Source organism: Leptidea sinapis, chromosome 30 (assembly GCF_905404315.1).
Source record: "Leptidea sinapis chromosome 30, ilLepSina1.1, whole genome shotgun sequence".
Lineage (NCBI taxonomy): Eukaryota > Metazoa > Arthropoda > Insecta > Lepidoptera > Pieridae > Leptidea > Leptidea sinapis.
In genome coordinates, this window is record NC_066294.1 from 8,675,569 (window position 1) to 8,691,257 (window position 15,689).

General features: G+C 35.7%; 1 protein-coding gene across 1 annotated transcript in view; it reads right to left on the reverse strand.

Moving 5' to 3' along the window:
• Positions 1–15,375, reverse strand: part of LOC126973755 (cytoplasmic dynein 2 heavy chain 1-like) — a 37,798-nt gene extending 22,423 nt beyond the window's left edge. The window contains exons 1-9 of the mRNA XM_050821074.1: positions 15,328–15,375; positions 13,667–13,842; positions 11,558–11,660; positions 7,001–7,150; positions 5,701–5,843; positions 4,663–4,789; positions 4,462–4,575; positions 3,310–3,520; positions 766–851 (exon numbers count right to left, since the gene is read on the reverse strand). Coding sequence (XP_050677031.1) covers positions 766–851; positions 3,310–3,520; positions 4,462–4,575; positions 4,663–4,789; positions 5,701–5,843; positions 7,001–7,150; positions 11,558–11,660; positions 13,667–13,842 — 1,110 coding nt within the window. The 5' untranslated portion in view covers positions 15,328–15,375. The remainder of the gene's footprint in view (positions 1–765; positions 852–3,309; positions 3,521–4,461; positions 4,576–4,662; positions 4,790–5,700; positions 5,844–7,000; positions 7,151–11,557; positions 11,661–13,666; positions 13,843–15,327) is intronic.
• Positions 15,376–15,689: the final 314 nt, after the last annotated feature.

Below are 15,689 nucleotides of genomic sequence, written 5' to 3' on the forward strand. Positions count from 1 at the left end.
TGATTATGGGTACCACAACGGCACCTACTTGTGCCGTGAAGCAGTAATGTGTAAGCATTATTGTGTTTCGGTCTGAACGGCGCCGTAGCTAGTGAAATAACTGGGCAAATGAGACTTAACATCGTATGTCTCAAGGTGACGAGCGCAATTGGTGGGTCGCTCAGGATTCTTGCAATGCCCTGCTCATTGCAATGCAGTACCGCCACCATCTGAATGTTCTGCTCGTCTCGTCCCTAATTGTCAAAAAAAAAAACTTGGAAACGCTTGTCAGTGTCAGTACAGAGCTATGCATACTTAAGTTCTTCGGACACGTCTCCCGGCGCGAGAGTGAGTCCATCGAGCGCCTTGTCGTGCAGGGCAAAGTGGAGGGCACCAGAGGGCGAGGAAAGTCGCCCATGCGATGGACCGACCAAATTAATCTGTCTGCTGAGGGCGGTCCAATGAACGAGTGTACCAGAATGTCGGCCAGCAGGGAAAAGTGGCGAATGCTCGTGAGGCGAATCACATCTTCCCCAGAAGACGTTTATTCGTAACGACCACGACCGCTCTACCAAGAGTAACTTTACACTGCGATTATTAGTTTATGACAAAACCTGCGTCAGAAGATCCCGTTCTTTCATATCTATATTCATTAAGTACCAATCTACTATTAGTGTTACTAATAAAGTGTGGGTGTATGTGTGACGATCTGTGTGTGTGTGGGTGTGTACGTTAATATGTATTGTGTTCGCTAATATATCGTAGGAAGGTTAGACTTGTGCTTACCGCGAGCGCTTGCACAGGACACAGACCGGAGAGCTCCTTACATGCCTCCACACCGCTGTCACCAAATAATCTATCATTGTCGCTGTCTGAAACATTAATGAAGTATTAGTTATTCATGCAACTGTTGTGTAATAAGGGATATTAAAACACGAATGTGGGTTTATCACACGAGGCGAAGCAAGACTTTATCTTCACCCATAATATGAATCCTCTATAAAAGATTCTGAAACAGCCAGTCCTAATATAATCCAAAGGAGTGTTATTATGAAAACGGATGATATAATGTTGTACTGAATTTCATTACAACACTCGTTTGGATGATGTCATGGTTATTAGGACATTGGATTTGACAACTGTTTTAGAATCATTAATAGAAGATTTAAAGCATGGGTGTAGATAAAATTCAATAACTAGTTGCCCGCCTCGATTACGTTCAGACAGAATTTGAAAGTATCAAATAAAAAAATATAACGCCTTACTCTTTTGAACAGCAATATGCAGCAGTTGCATATAAACATTGGCTACAATATTAACCTATTTGTAACCTATATTTCAATGTTACTCAGTGATATAATTTAGGTACCGTTATATTCTGATTTCTTACTGCTAAATATTATTTTGTTTAAAACTTATTTATTTTATATAAAATATTGCTGTGCCCTTGCAGGGCGTCACATATTGTCTACTTATCTAATGTACCACCTTTTTTAATAATGTGACTTGCAATAAATTATTTTGATTTTACCTGACTGGTGAAAGAATTTTTTATAATGGTAAAGTTTCTTCTTTTAATATTTGTATATAATAATAAATAGACATGGGACATTAATTACCCGGCTGGATCCGGTACCCGGCGGATTTGCGGCTACGATTGTTTTGGAACCGGCTTTGCCGAGAATTTGGTGTTTTTTTTAAATAATAATAATACTTTATTTCATTTTTTTACTCACTGCAAATAACTTTAATTACTAAATGTACAATATTTTTTATATAACATTAATTATTTACATCTTTTTATCATTTTGTATAATAATAACATTGAAAATCGGATTTGCAGTGATATTAAAAGGGGTGGACCTCTGATCCCGAAACTAGTTTAAACTGTATCTTCGGGGTCAGTGATTCGTCGACAAATACAATGACAAACACAAAACAAACTCACAGGACTAATGTGGCCCCTAAAATTGTGATAAATAACATGACATAATAAAATATTTAAGTTTAAAATGAATTAAAACAATATTCCTGTATTAAATAGATGTTGAAAATTTTAAATGCACTATCGTCTAAAATAACAGTATTTCTGCACGATCGGCTATTTTCATAGACTTATCGTCTGAAATTGGGCGTTGGCTGTAAACAGAACTTGTCTAACTTCGTCATCGGGCAAATGAAATGCTCGTATCCTTGCATTTCGTTACCGAAACATTAGTCATAGCCGTCTGACGCATCACTCAACAATAAGCGAATACTTCTTTAGATTCTTCTAGAAAAAAAATTACAGTTATAGAGCATGCAGATAGAAGTGAAAACTTAGAACTTTTAGTATTTAAATTTGAAATTTATTTTAAATAACTTATTTTCAATACAAAAACACTATTTTAACAATGCGCAGTTTATACACATTGACCTTTTAATTAAATCCATTTAATTTCACTTATAAGATATACACAGCACTAATGTTGAACAATACGTCCGCTGTATAGCTACAGATATACTGCTATAGGCATTTCGGTGAAGTTAACTCACCAGAATTCACCCATCCAAAAAGTGTCTAACTATATATTTATACTAGCTGACCCAGCAAACGTTGTATTGCCGATATTAAAATCGCGATACAAAAGTAACTGTTGATCGTAGATGGGTGAAAATTTGAAGTTGTATGTATTTTTTTATGCTGACTCATTATCAAAAAAATTTAAAGAAAATGTCAAAAAAAAAAATGGGCGTGGACCACCCTTAACATTTAGGGGGATGAAAGATAGATGTTGTACGATTCTCAGACCTACCCAATATGCACTCAAAATTTCATGAGAATCGATCAAGCCGTTTCGAAGGAGTTTAACTACAAACACCGCGACATGAGAATTTTATATATTAAGATATTTTTTTATTGTTTATTTATCGCGTGCGCCAGTCATAAACATATTTACATATGCGAACACACTATCTTTAACAGAATTCGGAAGCTTATTGTATACAACAAGAAAACTGTTAAAGAAGCGACTTCGTTTAACATCTTTAAGAAAAAAGGCTGCTTTATCACATACCTACATACATCTTATTTATATAATAACTCAATAAACCATATCTTGTAACTTGGACCACCGCCTTAAAACCGGAAAGCAGCAATGAGCAAATTCGCCTCTCATTCACTGATTTTATGTTCTCATGTAAGTGACGACTGTCTTAATGAGAAATAAAGTTCTTTAAGCCGATCAAAAAGTGCCCAACGCGGCTAAAGTAAGCTTCACATAAATATTTTATAGTAAATCTAAAATGTTTTAACTGTGCGGAGGATATAAGTGATGATAAATGACGTACACGCCTGGTTGATGAGAGTCTGCACAGTTTGATACCATTTGGCGTAGTCAGTCGCTTCTAGATACACGCCCGTTGTATCGCCGCGTAGTTTGGGAACATAGAACTGCTTGTCATTATTCAAATATTTACGGGCTATATCATCGTATCTGTCCTTCTCTTCGTCTGTTACCAAGCGGTTACGAAATGTTACCATCGCTTGAGCGTGTAAGGCCTGGAAAAATGTTTATGGTTATTTTATGGGTTTTGTACTCGGGGGGTAAACAAAAGCTACTATTGCTTAGATTCCACTGTCTGTCGACTGGCATTGTATTACTATTACTTTTACTTTGAAGCATGTGAACCTTCGGTGGTGCATTAGGTAGAACCGTTGACTAGTGGGAGGCTCCTTTGCAAAGGATGCCGGCTAGATTATGGGTACCACAACGGCGCCTATTTCTGCCGTGAAGCAGCTATGTGCAAGCATTCCTGTGTTTCGTTCTGAAGGGCGCCGTAGCTAGTGAAATTACTGGGCATGTATATATGCGTATGTCTCAAGGAAACGAGCGCAATTGTAGTGCCGCTTAGAATTTTTGGGTTTTTCAAGAATCCTGAGCGGCACTGCATTGTAATAGGCAGGGCGTACCATCCTTACTTTACTCATCTATCTTTACTTTTAACTTTTAATAACATATCCCCATTGACCTGTATAAATACCACTGGACAGGGTGTTCCATATGTTTGACAAAAAGTAAATTTTTTGTGCCTATTTGAAGTGCCACTAGCGAGCGTCCAGAGAACTAATTATGTCGTATAATACAAAGTGCTGCGAAGGAACGTACAATACTCTGAAGTATTATTGCATTTTGAATTAATTTCGTTCGTTTCCCGTGTTATTTACACATAAACGTTATAAAGTACATATTTTTTTAAATAGTTTCCTACCATCTGTCGATGTTTGCTGATGTTGTCATCACTAGTTTTAGTACCGCAGACTCTCGCTACATAGCGCAAAAATGGCGAATATCAAACAGCCACAAAAGCACTTTGACAGCCGTCAGTCCAGTGGTAAATAATAGAGGTCAGTGCATAGCCCCCTCATTTTTGAGAACGGTTGTAAAACTTAGAGTCTGCAATATAATAAACTTAATAATAAATAAAATAGAGGGAGCTTACAGCGACAACTTGTTCCACGCTCGTCGGGCTATACCACTTTATATTCTCACACATTTTTCTTAAATGCGAGGTGTTCCAAACGTAATGTATTCTATCATCGAATGCCTCCAATATCTACGAAACAATACATTATTAGTACCAATCTATATAATACCAAATGAGAAAACATTGTGTATAAGTAAAAAGGAAAATAAAACTTACTTCTTTAAACATTGATAAAATATCTTTAGCCAATTTAGATAGGTCATCCTTCTTCAATAATTTGCTATTTATATTTTCATTTAAATAGAATTTAACTAGTTCCAATATTTCTTCATCACCAGGCTCTCTGTAACACAATATTTATATTTAAAGTAACGTAATTAAAGTAAAAACATGTTTAATTATTACTCTAAATTTCACAGGATAAGCTTTTAATTTTCATAAAATATACTTTTTCGCTTGGAATAAGTAAATTTAATGCTTTGTCTAAAAACACTGCTTTACAACAATTATTAAATTATGTGTCTTCTTGTACTTTGAATTACATGAGAAAAATATATTTTCGACAATTAGCAAGATTTAAGAGTTGATTCCTGTCGCCCAATTCCAGCTTCGTACCAGACGCCACACATTGAATTACCATGCTACTACTCACCATCTGGATATGTGGCTTTCCTTCATAGTTCGGTTTTCAAGGAACTTTCTAGCACGTTCAAACCATGCATATGTAACGAATTTCTTTGCGGGTCCTTCCAGGACGATACGACATTGGGGCTTACCTACCTCCAAAAACCTCGAGAACACCTATCCAAAGGGCCATCAATGCTCCTGCTATTCCTCGTGAAGGCGGCGATAGTCACAACCCATCAGGGTCACATGCTGTCAAGCAGGGGCATGCATATCATATAGGCAAATAGGCAGTTATGAACCTAAATAAATATAATCTTAAAGTTAATTTAGTTTAATTTGATTCCATTATTTTATAACGAAACTTCTATTGAACCTCCACTCATAAATTTTTTCCTAACCAACTACGGTAATAAATCTCCAGGCTCAACTACGACTAGATACATCTGCAGTGCCTACCTTGCTAGAAAACCAATACATGCCCCGGCTGTCAAGGTCACCGAACGCCTAAAAAATGTAATTAAATTTTATTTTTTCCCACCCAGATATTCTACGCAGCTACTTCCTTAAATTTGTTGATCTTTTAATAGAATTCGAGATGATGAACACCAAACATCGTTGATCACTCACGTAAGTCGCACGTGCGTCATCTTCGCAGTCAGCCGGGGACAGAGGTCGCCTGTCGCTGATGTCACGACAACGTTGACCGTGCCCGCGCTGTACCACACTGCCCCGCTCTCCTCTAGTGACCACGACCCACGAGCTTCCATCAACTGGTTTGAACAATAAAACGAATAAATTTCCTTTTCACTAATATTTCTTAGTTGTCTAATTGGGCACCAGGGAGCAGGTCAAACTGATCATTGGGATACTTCGCGTAATTAATATGGTAGAAACAGACCAAGTTTCTACGCCGCGCTAAATAGTCGAGCTGTTCACAGAGTTCATCTCCAACAATTCGAGCAGGTTTATAGGTACTGGGGTGCTCCACAGATAAGAAAAATACTCTATATGTGGCCGGACATGTGCCATGTATCATCTCGCTCTATTATGAGTCCCGGTATCTTCAAAGCCAATTTGGCTTTACCTTCCAGATTACTGCGGATTCAGTGCAATTTTTTTTTTCTATTTATTTACGGTGTATGTGGATGATACAGCTACTGTACTCAATAACTTTTGTATTAATTTATATTTACTTTTTTGACTTACTCGTGTAAGGAGTTGCTGGACTGCAGAAAAAGGCGTGGATTTGATTCCCACCTAACCGACATCATGTGCAAAGAAGTCTCCCATTGGCACACAAAAGATAGGTCTCCTCCTTCGCCATATTGGCTAGGGCTACGCAATGGCAGCAGAAATGAAGATATTTTCGCTAACAAACACGCTACGAACGAAGCATCATATTATGCTTAATTAGGTGCCCTGGGCATGTTAACTGTGTCAAGACAAAAAGAAATATCCGAGAAAAATATTGTTAATTTAACACATCAAGCAATATAAATTCTGTTGTAATTACACGAATTTTAATTCATTAAAATTACTTTTTAGATCGATGATATGTTTATTTATTTATTTTTTGCAGAGGAGGAAAATATATTTACGTATTGAAGACCCCGAAACGGAGCCCATATATCGGACTCGACCGACTAAAAACCTCGTCTTTGTTGTCAGTCCTAAAGGCTTTTACAGCGACATAGGACGTGGGTCGTGGATGCCGCAAATTCTACGCAACAACAGTCCCGGGGCGTCTCTTAAGGTGACTCGAATCTCGGACCGGCTGTGTGCTTGTGGGAAGGATAGAAGAAATGAAATGGGATGAAAAAATGAAATAATAAGAATAACACACTCGCTGGCGAGTGCGATGATGTATTATGTAATGTCTATAAGTGTGTATGTATGTATGTATGTTTGTTTGTTTGTACAAAGATACCTGCAACAAGAAGCTCTGCACGTGCGACGAATCCCACGGGTCAAGCGGCGCGCGGTGTAGTGAACGAACAACCAATGAGACGCGTCCGCCCGCGCCCGCACTGCGGCCCTTGTCGTTCGATGCGCACGCACCACTCCGTAGAACGTTCCTCTGATATATACAAATTAAAATCATCTTTATAGAAGAAGCCTTTTTGTAGAGCAATATTTTTATTAACTGATCATGATTCATCATCACAATGGCAACTGAGAAGGTGATAACTTTTTATTGAATTGAGTTTGGCAAATGTTCCAAAAATGCTGCTTATATAGGATTTTACAAAAATACTGTATGACTGACGAATCACCCTAGGCATCTACTACTTTGTTGCCTGCAAATTGTAAATACAATACCTGTTGAGCTAAATATCATCCAACTTATATACTACCCGGTTACATATCCCTGGACCTGATGTCGATGATGACACATCGTCATTTTGTTATGATGTGCAAAAGATGCCAGGATATTATTATTGATAAATTACAATTTTTTTCAGTATTGTAGATTGTTGTAAAGGTGTTGTGTTGTGATGCTGATAATTATTATTATAATGATGAAAAATCAATTTAAAAATTTGGGTGAAGTAAGAAAACGGTATTTATTGTGTAGCCTTAGCAAGGTTATATTGACTTTTGTTTAGAACGAGAGGCCGCCCGCGAATTTTCCGCGAAGATCCCAGATTATTATTTCATTTACCTTAACTGTCTTATTTCTGAACCGATTGGAATAAAAAAACTCAAAACAATACGACATGCTTGCCACAATACAGAAAACTGTGTTCAAATTGGATAAGCCGTATCTAACATTAGTTACATAAATTCTAAACGTTGGTTACATAAGTATATTCAAATTCATTCAAATTCAAATTCGAATATTTTTATTCAAAATAGGATTTAAAATCACTTATTGAACGTCAAAATCTACCACCCATTCAAAAGAGACTGCCTCAGACCTGAGAAGAATGGGCGCAAGAAACTCAGCGGGCTTTTTTTTTTAATATAAAATATGGATTACAATGTAATATCGTTCAATAAACATTTATAATTAAAGAGCCTGAGGGTGTTCGCTTTATTCCCAGTGTCATTAAGAAAATCGTTTATGCTATAATAACCTTTCCCACACAAACGTTTTTTAACAATTCTTTTAAATTTCGTAACACATTTGTTTTGTACATTTTCTGGGATCATATTGTAGAAGCATATACAGCGCCCAACAAAAGACTTACTAACTCGACCCAACCGAGTAGTAGGCATAACAAGTTTATGTTTGTTCCTCGTGTTAACATTATGAATGTCACAGTTTCTAGAAAATTCCTCAATGTGCTTATGAACATACAAAACATTATCAAAAATGTATTGAGAAGCAACAGTCAAAATGTTTATTTCTTTAAATTTTTCTCTGAATGATTCTTTAGGACCTAGGTAATAAATCGCGCGAATAGCCCTCTTCTGCAGCACAAAGATAGTATTAATATCGGCCGCACTGCCCCATAACAATATACCATAGGAATCAAGAGTAATGCCAAGAAATATAGCAGATTCCACTGCTTTTACCACCTTTCCATTTAATAAAATATTCGCATCTACATTTTTGACATTTGGCGTGGTGAATATAATATATTTGGTTTTATGATTATTTAACAATAAGTTATTGGCGCTAAACCAGTACACGATGTCAGATAGAGCATTGTTTACTTCGTCATACAAAACTTGGCTTCGTTTCACTTTGAATATAAGTGAAGTGTCATCCGCAAACAATACCACCTTGTGTTTTTTTTCTACAAGGTTAGGTAGATCATTTATATAAATTAGGAAGAGGAATGGTCCAAGAATAGACCCTTGTGGTACCCCCATACCGAGAGGAGTCCCAGGAGATCTCCTGCCATTCACCTCGACCCTCTGAATAATAGGTTGTTTAAATATGAGATCAGAAGATCGAGTGCAGATCCTCTTATACCATAGTGGCATAGCTTCCTGACCAGCGTTGAATGTTGAACACAATCAAAAGCCTTAGATAAATCACAGGAGATACCAAGTACCATTCTACCATACCATTCTGTGATTCCTCCCAGGCCTCAAAAATATTCCTGATGAGTTCAACACCTGCATCCGTAGTCGAGCGTCCCCTAGTAAAGCCAAATTGTTTTATATGAAGTAACTTATAAGTGTTAAAGTGAGTAAGCATTTGGCTTAAAATAATTTTTTCAAAAATTTTACTAAGGGTCGGCAACACCGAAACAGGGCGATAGTTATTCGGGTCAGAAGTGAGTCCCGATTTAAATATTGGTGTAATTTTACTATACTTCAGAAGGTCAGGAAACACGCCATGTTCAATACAGCTATTAAAAACTAGTGCTAGATATGGTGCTACGACGTCAATAACAGAACTTATTATTTTTACAGATATGCCCCATATATCAGCAGTTTTTTTCATTTCTAAGGATCTGAAAGTTTTAATTATTTCTGCTGGGCTAACAACACTGAATTTGAAACTTTGTTTACATTCCTTAACATTTTCCAAAAGAAGTGACTCTGCAACACTGGTGGAGGAGACAAGGATGCTTGAGATGGAAACTGGAATGTCAGAAAAAAATTTCTCTAAAGCAGAAGCTACTTCCTGCTCAGAGTGGATTTTTGTATTGTTTATTATTAGATTATATTCAAACTTGCAGTCTTTCGCTCTTCCAGATTCCCAGTTAATGACTTTCCAAGTCATTTTTATTTTATTTGAAGCATTTTTAATTATTTCTCTAATATGCATTGACTTAGCAATAGTACATACTTTCTTAAATAATTTTGAATATTTTTTCACATATACAAGGAAAGATACATCATGATTACATGATGATCTCTCACTATATAGTTCATATAACCGTTGTCTGCTCCTATGAATACCAGCTGTTGCCCAGTTGTTAAATGACAAGAGACCACCCGAGTTGACTGTCTTTGAAGTAAATATAGAAGCAAACTCTGTTTTAATTATTTTAAATAACTTACCATACATCTCATTTGGAGTACTGTTATAATTCAAATACAAGTTTGAGAGTTTTTCTGAAACATTGCCTCTATATTTCTCCATGCGCCTATTGTTTACCGGAACAAACATAAACTTTTTAGTTGAAGTACATTTGTTTCCTTCAATATTAAAAGAGGCTAATTGACCAAAGTGGTCTGAGCTCAGTTTACTAATTATTGATTGAGAAATAGGTTTATAATTAGTAAAAATATTATCAATACAGCTTTTAGAGGTGCTGGTTACTCTAGTAGGTTCTAAGAAAATATTTGATAAATTATATGATTTAAACAAAGATTTGAATCATAGAAGAAATATATTATGTTAAGTTAAGTTAATACTTGTGGTGGATTTTTCTAATAAGTTAATATTAAAGTCACCACAAATCATAATATATTTCTTAGATTCTGATAATTTTGATAGAACCTCCTCCAATACACTCTCAAATAACTCATATAATGCATCGGGGGGTCTGTATATGCTTACAACAATGGCACACTCAAGCTCTGCACAGGCTATTTCAATGGTACGTTCAACAGAGAGGCCCACAATATCTTTACGGTCTTTGAAATTAAATGATTTTCTTATAAGTATAAGAGAGCCGCCACGTGTTGCCTTTTCTCTGCTAAACACACTTGCCACCCGATGACCACTAGAGTTAAAAATGAGCTCATATTTTCTAAGCCAGTGTTCAGTAAGACATAAGATATCAATATTTTCATGGTTCATTAGTAACTCCAGTTCCAGTTCTTTACCTAACAATCCTTGCATATTTTGGTGCATCAGGTTTATAACTTTACAATTATTATGTTTAATAATACTTGTAGATTGTGTATTTATATTGCTAGAGGAGTCCCCTATTGTCTTATTGACTAATTTAAATAATTTGGAACATATTCCAAACTAGAAACTAAACTATAAAACTGCTCAATAGAAGCAGTGTTTATCAAATAATTACTTTGCTCAATAGGAGCAGAGTCCAATAAGCTATTACACTGCTTAATAGAAGCAGTAAGTATAATGTGCGCTGCTTATTTAAATACGTATGTAATCTCCATACCGGCGCACTTACGATTTTATTATACATATGTGTAGATTGTTTCAAACTATAACAATATATATACTCTAAACAAACATAAACTCGCAACTCCAACTACTAGGCTCCGTAAAATTGCTAAATCTTTTAAAGTGGATTGTGTTATAATAAACTCCCAAATGATATAAATATTAGCAATTAAAAATTTTTAATGTATCGCAAGAAATAAATTAACATCTAAGGCCTATTATAATGTGAAAGATTATTGGAATGATAAAGATAGTTGGGATCAATGTTTCAAAATTTATTGGTAATGAATATTGTTATGTTCATTTGAATGCTATTGTAATTTTTGTACTTCATCCTGACTTGCTCTAAATAACTTATAAAGTTTTACTGAATTTGAATAACTATTTTTAGATCGCTAAAATGTATCATAGAATATTATTTATATAATTATTGAAACTTACTCTTTTGAGTTCCGCAATGATATCTGACGGGGTTGTGATTGGTGTGCACTCAACTGTCACAACAGTGGAGTTTGTATCCTTCAAGACGTACTCTACCAAAGCACTGAAACAGGATTTAAAAAAGGCATACAAGGCATTTATTTTCTTAAAATTGATTTCCCTAGAATTCTTTTTGATGTCATTTCAAATATACTAGACACTACTACCGCTTCGGGAAAATATGGCGCTCTAAGAGAGAAGAAGCAGCGCGAGAAACTCACCCAGTTTTCTTTTATTGCGCTCTTTTTAATGAAATATACAATATTGTACTGTCATTGCTATTACTATAAAATAATCATAATCTAGTCCCAGGCTGTCAGATCAATTCGATGTTCAGCTGTAGAGTAGTAGGACTTTTTAGGACGACAGAGCCATTTTTTACTTAATACATTTAAATTTATTTATAGATAGGGATTGTAGATGTATTTTCATTAAAAATGTAACATCATTTATTTGCCGCTTACGTCTAAACCACGCTTGTACTACAGTATTTCTAGCTAAAGTGAGAATCAGAGACCATTCCCTTTATTGTTGTGTCCTAGATGAGGGAAAAGTGGATCATTTGTTCTTCAATTACCCTTTAATGAAATCTTCATTGTACAATTTTATACATCCTGGAGTTCCCCGCCCAACTTCCTGCCAAATACACACGCGTCATTCAATTTCTAGTTTTAGGAAGTGCTATTTCCCATTGAACTTATAATAGAATGAAGGCGAATAATGCAGATATAGTTATGAACAGACAGATTCGAACACTCTATACAAAGACTTACAAAAAAATGTGCGGGAACAAAAAAACTCAAAAACGAATACGACATGCTTGCCACAATACAGAAAACCGTGTTCAAATTGAATAAGCTGTATCCTTTCATGTCTCCTCTCCTTAGTTTTCACTCCTTTTGTAAATATTCTTTGTGTATATAAAAAAAATTATACTCTAACAGCATGTATATTTGTTTCAGGTATAAGAAGAAAATAAAACTTGGTTCAATCTATGCACCGATCACTACCATTGAAATTTGAAAACAAATATCTACTCTAAGATTTCTAGTCTACATAAACTTGACATTGGCTTTATTGTATATCTTCCACAGAAGCCAGAGTTGGAAGAATAGAAAAGAATTTATAAAATTTATCAACTAAAACTTCTGAAGAGAAAGTGTCGTTCGCGAACACACCACTCCACTGTCACGACATATAATTTACTCTTTAAAATTATTTATTTTGTTGATATAATGTTCACATTATACCTTTATATATAATCCCCCTTATTCATAATTTTCTGCTAACTTAAAGCATTGCTAATTCTCACTCTGTCTTCTATTATTGACCTAAGTCAGAATGAGAAAAAACACTCCTAAGCGGCTGTTTAAAGTTAGCGGACCATTATGAATAAGGGGGTATGTGTTTAGTTAGACGCACCTACAGTTAGGTATATCAAAAATAGTTTTTAAAGAATAATAATTTACTTTTTTACCTTAAGTAAATCTGTTGCACAGATTAAAAATAATGTTTAGTACTGAAACTATATATGTTTCTTTAGAAAGAAAAAAAAAATAAAGGTATCGATTTAATAATTCTTCTCCATAAAGCTCAACCTTATCAATACGAAGTAATAACGTAAGAAGTGGTCAACGGTAACATGGTTAATTTTGACATTCATAAGTGTCGTTTTTAACCCAAAGTCATTGACATTTTTAGAGATTTGATATAAAAGAAAGAAAGAAAGAAAAATAATTTATTAACAACTTAAACCTAGTATACAAGTAGACTTAGTATTAATTTATATTAAAATGCAGAATTGGAGTTCATCTCAGCATAATACTGACCATACCCACAGGTGATATGATCAGCGCTGGTCTTCCGGAGAACCCCAGGTGGTGTAGCGGATTGCCATACTAAATACAGGTTATACATACATAAAGGGTTACCATACTAAAATAATATTATCATAATAAAACAGTTATAAATACAAAACAACAATTACATAAAATTTCGTGAGCTGGCCCAATTCAACAAGTTAGTGATATAATTAGGTACACTAAAAAAAGTATGTCTGTGTGTACGTACTGCTTTGCGCACGCATCAGGAGCGAGCACCAATAGATGTGCGTTGCGGGCCACAGCAGCGCGACACGCTCGCTCGGCGCGGGACACTCGCGGGCACAGCACCAGTTCTTCATCTGTCATCGTCACCTCAGGTCCCGTCAGCTCCACCATCGGAGGAGGTCCCAAAAGCTCCGACATCTTAAATTCAAATATTTTTATTCAAAATAGGATTCAAAATCACTTATTGAACGTCAAAAACTAACACCCATTCAAAATAGACTGCCGGTTTTTTTTTTTATAAAAATATTGATTACAATGTAATATAGTACAATAAACATTTATTTAATTATAAATGTTGCCTGAGCAGAGCCCGAGGGTGTTCGCTTCATTCCCAGTCTGTGGTGTCATTAAAAAAATCGTTTATGCTAAAGTAAACGTATTAGTTGACAACTAAGTGTCGTGCCAAGTAAAGTATTGCGTATGGAAATTGTAACTGCCGCCTTCAAAAACTGCTATTTATCAATAGAGCAAGATAATAGTTTACTCTGTCCAACAGAACAGCGCTCTACCAGGCGTAGGTCCAGCAAAATATAGAGAATTGATTTTGTCTCAGTCCCTTCGCACTACGTCCGAACCGTACCCGTGAAAACGACTTCCTACTAGAATCGGCTTCCGTCATCCGATTTCTTTCCGTCAATCGTTAGAACTAGTTCTACGACTACACCGGACCGTATTTTCACGGATACGGATCGGATTCGGAACAGACGTAGTGCGAAAGCGCTCTTAGTCAAAGTTAGGTGAGCCACTTTTTGTGGTATGGCGCTGCTTACTGCGCTGAAGAATAACTGTTTCAACTCAGCGCTAACCTAAGAATGTAATCAATCTCTGTAATGAGATGCCTCTGACAACGAGACTCTGCAATGGACTTAAGGATAAAGTGGTTCATTGAGCAATGACTCAGAGAATTTATTGGCAAGGAAGGGCCCCGTGCCACTCTGGCCACTGCCGTTCAGCTAAGTACATTAATAGATTCTTTTAACAAAAATTTGCAGAACTCGTTAGTCGATTTGGCAGGTAAAACAGACACACGGTATCCTTATTATGGTGAGAACCCTGAGGGGTCACATTAAACAAAACAAGGTCTTCGAACAACCCAGGAATATAAACTATTGTATATAAACTATTGTATATATATTGTATAGGACCTGCGCTGGTTTCGGTTACTGGCCGAAACTGAACACAAAAGGAACCCAAAGTCTTACTGCGGAAACCGAAACCACTATTCATTATATTATATTTGTTTCGGTTGATAGCAAAACTTCCATAATGAGAATTACAATTGTTGTTCGCTTACTTCAGAAAATGGTATAAAAAAGTAATAGTTATTTATGCAACTGTTGTGTAATAAGGGGTATTACAACACGAATGTGGATTTATCTCACGAGGCGAAGCCGAGTGTGATAATAGTATCACATGAATGTTTTAATACCTAATTATCAACAGTTGCATACAAGACTTTATCTACACCCAGAAAATGAATCCTCTAAAAGATTCTGGTACAGTTAGCTTTCTTACCTAATATCATTCATAACTGATTATAAACAAATAAACTAAGTATTAATGAAACAACTATTTATTTTAGTAGTAATTTACATTTTGTATAGTGCAATAATTAAAACTCACTCGAATATAATGTTTTTTTGCAGCGTTTTTTTAATCGCTCACTTTTTGTAAACAAAACAATAAAAATATAGAAGAAAAATGGCGGGGATTCGAATAACCTACTTTTTTTTACGGCGTGCGACGTTCTGGGAGTGTGCAGAGCGCGTAAACGAAAATGTTCTTTTTTTTAAATTCATACAGATACCACGCATCGAGCAATAAGAATGTGGCTGTATGTTGAAACTCTTTGCGCATGAAGGGATAAAAAAACATAGGAGTGTTGTTATGAAATTCAGTACAACATTACGACACTCTTTTGGGTGATGTAATGGTTATTAGAACATTGGGTGTTTTAATGTTGGCAATAAGCTAACTGTTTCAGA